Source organism: Melopsittacus undulatus, chromosome 3, assembly GCF_012275295.1.
Source record: "Melopsittacus undulatus isolate bMelUnd1 chromosome 3, bMelUnd1.mat.Z, whole genome shotgun sequence".
In the NCBI taxonomy this organism is placed as follows: Eukaryota; Metazoa; Chordata; class Aves; order Psittaciformes; family Psittaculidae; genus Melopsittacus; species Melopsittacus undulatus.
In genome coordinates, this window is record NC_047529.1 from 111,583,297 (window position 1) to 111,588,615 (window position 5,319).

At 49.5% G+C, this 5,319-nt stretch overlaps 1 protein-coding gene across 1 annotated transcript; it reads left to right on the forward strand.

Moving 5' to 3' along the window:
• The first annotated feature begins 632 nt into the window (after positions 1-632).
• Positions 633-2,813, forward strand: LOC101875564 (cystatin). Its single transcript, XM_034061073.1, has 3 exons — positions 633-917; positions 1,441-1,554; positions 2,681-2,813. Exons 1-3 carry the CDS (start codon positions 684-686, stop codon positions 2,756-2,758), a joined length of 426 nt encoding a protein of 141 aa, XP_033916964.1. The 5' UTR covers positions 633-683; the 3' UTR covers positions 2,759-2,813.
• The last annotated feature ends 2,506 nt before the right edge of the window (positions 2,814-5,319 follow it).

A 5,319-nucleotide genomic window follows, 5' to 3' on the forward strand; every position in this document is an offset into this window, starting at 1 on the left:
AGCTCTGCTCTGGAGCCAGGCTGAGAGAGCTGGGCTGGTTCAGCCTGGAGAAGGCTCCTGAAGGGGAGACCTGAGAGCAGCTTCCAGTGCCTAAAGGGGCCAATAAGAAATCTGGAGAGGGGCTTTTGAGAAGGGCCTGTAGGGACAGGACAAGGGGGAATGGCTTTAACCTGACAGAGGGGAGACTGAGATGAGACATGAGGAATAAATTCTTCCCTGTGAGGGTGCTGAGGCGCTGGCACAGTGTGCCCAGAGAACCTGTGGCTGCCCCATCGCTGGCAGTGTTCAAGGCCAGGTTGGACACAGGGGCTTGGAGCAACCTGCTCTAGTGGAAGGTGTCCCTGCCTGTGGCAGGGGTTGGAACTGGATGAGCTTTAAGGTCCCTTCCCACCCAAACCAGTCTGGGACTCTGTGATAAGAGAGAACAGATAAAGAAGAAGGGTTTCGGAGGGGATCTCCTGGTCAGGCACCTTGCCTGGCTGCAGAGCCTGTCGCGGGACACTCCGATCCCCTCAGCAGGTACCCACCCTCAGCAGCTTGCTCAGCTGGCCTGAGGCCGAGCCCGGCTTTGCCCGCCCCTGTGTTGCTGTCGGGCAGGGCGTCAGTGGGGGCGGGCCTGGGCGGTGTTTTGGGCCTAGGCTTTAAAGCAGCATCGGCGGCAGAGAGCCGTCAATTGCGCAGCCATGGCTGGAGCTTGGGTGTGCGTTTCCCTCTTGGCTGTGGCACTGGTGCTCGTCGGCTCCGTGAGGGGCAGTGAGAACCGGCAGCACCTGGTGGGGGCCCCGATGAACATCGCCAACGCCGACAACGATGAGGGCCTGCAGCGGGCCCTGCAGTTCGCCATGACGGAGTACAACAGAGCCAGCAACGACATGTACTCCAGCCGGGTGGTGCGGGTCGTCAGCGCCAAGAGGCAGGTGGGTGCGGGCAGGCTTGTGAGCGATGGTGGCAGGGTGGGCACTGGGGCTGGGGGGGGGGGCCGAGGGGTTGGCCGTGTCAGCCTCTGGGTAGCAGCTGCAGATGAGGCCTGTGTTCTCTGGAGCAGTGAGCAGGCCTCAGGCTTGGGGGTTGTTGAAGCTGAGGTTTTACTTCTGCAGAAGGTGAGTAAAAGCCTTTTTTATCGCTTGTGTCTTGTTGATCTGCTCTTGAATCTGTTGGGTGCTGTGTGTAACTTGTGCTGTGCATAGGTTAATACAGGACTTTGTTTACTGGCTAAGGAAGCTACACCGTGAGACTTGTTTACTTGGATTTGGTTCCTGTTTTTGCAAGGGTGCCAGGTGCCTCCTCTGTGGAAGCTGCCGTGCTCCATTCCCTCTATGCTTCTGGAGTCTGGTTTCCATCCCATAACCAGCAAACTGTCTGCCTTCTGCTGGGCTCCTCTCCTCAGAGAGCCCTTCTGTCTGTGCTGCAAGTAAAGCTGCTTCTGTCTGCTTGTTGCAGATTGTGTCTGGAGTCAAGTACATAATGAAGGTGGAGGTTGGCCGGACAACTTGCCCAAAGACAGCCACTGATCTCCAGAGCTGTGCTCTCCACGAGGAACCAGATATGGCCAAGGTGAGCTCCAGAGCTGGCCCCTGTGTTTCCAACCGTGTCCCTCCAGCTGGCTTAGTACAGAGGGGTATGGGCAGTGTCCCTTGTCTGCCCCAGCCAAGATCAGGCACCTTCATACCTTTATGCTTAACAATGTTCTGCCCTTGCAGAACTTGTCTTACCAGATGACAGTGACAGGGAAGGCAGGACCTTTTAGCCTGTTTTGTAAGTGGGGATCTTGGGCTGTGCTGCATGTGTGTGCCTCAGTACTCTTAAAAAGTGCTTACAGCCTAGGTCACAAAGATGTGTGGAAGAAACTCTGCCAAACATAAAGGTCTCCTGCCTCTCTGGCTGGTATCCTGAGTCCCCATGCTATTCTTAGCTTCTCTTTTCCTGTGATGATAGAAACATGCATGACCTTGCACTCCTTACTGTGGGGCCCGGGGGGGATAATGTTATTGTGTGTAGTGCTTTTGGCCAAGTAGTGATCACAAGAGGCAGATTACCCCTCTTTGTGCCCAGCCGTCTATTACATGGGAATCTTGTCTAATAGCAATGCTCTTTAAGAAGTACTTTAGCTTTTCAGGCGAGCACACCAAGTATGTGCTGCCTTGATCTGGGCTGAGTCTAGTTTCTCCATAGCACATCATTACTTCTCTTAGTCACAGCAACAAGCTTATCTTCTTTGTGTACATGCCCTTTCTGCCTGCATACACAAGTGTAACTGCACACAAGTGATCCATTAAGCATTTGGTGATATGAACAAGCTTCTAGCTGACGTCTGGAATGATTTGACTCTTGCACATACAGCTTAGCTGTGCAGGTTGTGATTGACTGTGCCTGAGAGCTTATGGTGGAGTATTAGCCATGCTGAAAGTGGGTGAGTGGGTAAAGGAGGCAGCCTGAGCTTCAGAAGTGCTGAGTTTTCAGCTTCTCTGTTAGTGTTTGTTTGAGAGAAGTGATAGATCCTGAGTAGGTTTTAACAGGAGTGGTATTCCAGAGTACTTGTCAGGAGAATGCAAATCTAGAGAGCCATGCGAATAGCACACATTCTGTATAAGGTGGGGTGGTAAATTGCTGTAACAGCATAAAACTGTGTTACCAACCATTGCTGTAATCTTTTAACTGTTCTTTTTCTTTCTCACCTTAGCTCACCACTTGCAACTTTGTAGTGTACACTGTTCCTTGGCTAAACCAAATAAAACTACTGGAAAGCAACTGCCAATAAACCTGTCTTGTTCCAGCAGAGACCAGCAACCAGATGCTCTGACTTGAGAAACAAAGGCAATAACACAAATGGAGATGGGCTTTATCAAAGCCTGTTAACACAGCTACTTATGTATGCTTGTGCTATGCAAGTTCAACTAAGTAACTTTCCTTTAAAGCACAGTATGATCTCGCTTCTCTGTAATTACATTTTAGAGCAGCAGTTTTGGTCTTTCTGCAGCTTTCCTAATGAAGGAAGTCCAACATCAGGATTCTGATTAAAAAATCCCCTTGTTATCCCTGTTAGAGTGACTACTGTAAACATAAAAATATAATTCATAATTGCTGTGATGTGTGGTTTTGTTTGAGCTTCTGCTGGTTGGTGGGAGGGTTTGCTTTTATTTGTGATCCAGTCTATAATGCCCAAAGAACTGGGTGAGAAGGAATGTGGGGTCCCAGACAGAAGGGTGATAAATTGTCCCTCTTTGTTCCTTAAACCTGGCTGCTAGTTTTAGAGTAGGAAGTTCTTAGCTGTTTTCACTGGAGAAACACTCTAGTTTTGAAAATGCTGCAGTGTGGAGCTCGTGATCTTGGGCAGATAAGCCAAAGCTTGTACTGAGGCTGTGATTACTTCAGGTGCTTGAGGTGCCATTAGGGGATGCTAACACAGCCACACCTTTGAATCTCAGAGAATGGAGGCTTGGGTCTGATGGAGAGTAGAATAAGAGAGGAACCAGAAAAAAGATTCTGGTTGGATTCACAGCTCTTTCTTAGTGCATCTTGTGTGGGTTGTGCTTTCTTTCAAGGGAAATACCATTTCCCATCATTTCCAAGATTTGTGAGTTTGCAGTGAGCACAAGGCCTGATCTTGATGTGTGCCGTCAGGGGGATGAGCTGGTTTCCTGACACATAGATCTCCATGCAGGATGTGCTCAGATCTGATAAGAAATAGTTCCTGTGCTTTCCCCCACCCCCCAGTATTGCCCCATTCTTTCTGAGTGCTGTGCACAAGGATGTCTTCTTTCAGGCAGGTGTCTGCCTGATGTGTTGTTGCATCCGTAACCCTGCTGATCCAGGAAATCCTTGTGTCAAGCTGCTCAGATGCCCTCACTTGTCATTTTTCTAACAACTCCATTCTTACATGCTTATTTCCCATTTTTCAGTCTATTACAACACTGGATAGTGGTGAAGGAGCTCCATCATATTTCTGCATTTCCCTTTTAGCATCTTGGCTTGAGGCCTGTATGGGAGATTGTACTCTTCTTAGAAAGGAGAGAAGGCAGGAAATCAGGATACAGGTGGATGTAACCAAGGTTTTCTATGACTTCAGCTCTGTTAGCCAGCAGCTGTGACCAGCGTGTGGGGAAAAGGAGTGGCTGTGCCAGAGAAAATGAGTTTGAGTGTCATGAGCTCATGAAATTCAAAGGTCCCGTGTTCTCATGTTGAAATGCCACTGACTAAGGGCGTGAAGGGATGGCAGGGATTAGCCCATCCTCACAAGCTGATACAAGAGTATCAGCTTTGGTGATTGTCCCTATGTGTTCTCCACTCAGGCCAAATGCCAAAAAAGCCTGAAGCACTTTCCACCTGGGCTGTGCTGCTTTGTATTTGCGATAGACTAAAGGGGTTAGTGGAAGTTCTCCTGCCAAGAGTTTGCTTGGCAGGTCCTTCTCCTTGGCTGGCTGGTGGAAGCTTGCTCAGCTGCACACTGAGCCCTCAGTTTTAACTGCCTGACTTCTTCAACTGTTGGTGAGAGATGTGAAGAAGTGACCAAGGCCGTGCTTATTTCATGCTGTCTCTTATTATGATTTGCTTGCACTTGATGAATTGATTCCAGGGTTGTGCTTCCTTAAATGTAGGTAAGGTCAGAGCTGTGCTGTTCTTGGATGGACTTGTAGCTCCCAGCTCTGCGAAGGCAGCTGGGACAGGGAGGTGGGAAAGTCAGGGAGATTTTGGAGCATGTGGGCATTATTGCTGCTCCAGTTATGGCATGCCCAGTTGAAGGCAACAGGGCTATATCCTCATTAGCTAAACATGGATTCCACCCGACCTGGCTGGCACATTTCAACCTATCCAGGACCTCGCCAACAGAGTTTTAAGTTCACAAGCAGGTATTTGTTATTGCGGCACCGGGAGACATGGGGGATATCTCCTCCAAGTGTGTCTCATCCAAGCATCAACCAGGCTGTTATTAGATTGTCCTTAAATGTACGTATTCATTAGATTACAAGCCCTGGGGTGATGAAGGATAGAGAAGGTGGAGGAGCAAGCCTTGGGGTGGTGGGCCAGGATGTAGCTGTGGCGGGGAATGTCATTTTGAGGCCAGAGGGTGCAGGGGTTGTGAGGGGGTCTGCAGCATTGGGACTGGACTATTTACCTGGAGAGTTTTACAGGGGTCAATGAGATTGAATGTTGTAGGTATGTGACGGTTTGGAAAGTAGAGAATGAGGGGATGGAAAGGGCTTGGTGGTAATAAACGGGGATTTGAGTCTGTGCATCAGCTTCAGTCGATGTCATGAAATGCCACAGACTGTCAGCAATTGGAAGCGTCAGTTTTGAGCCCTATACGAGACTGCTTTGAGA

Coding starts and splice junctions, on each gene's coding strand:
- LOC101875564 (XM_034061073.1), top strand. CDS start 684: ATGGCTGGAGCTTGGGTGTGCGTTTCCCTCTTGGCTGTGGCACTGGTG. Junction 918..1,440: donor TCGTCAGCGCCAAGAGGCAG/GTGGGTGCGGGC, acceptor TGCTTGTTGCAG/ATTGTGTCTGGAGTCAAGTA. Junction 1,555..2,680: donor AGGAACCAGATATGGCCAAG/GTGAGCTCCAGA, acceptor TTCTCACCTTAG/CTCACCACTTGCAACTTTGT.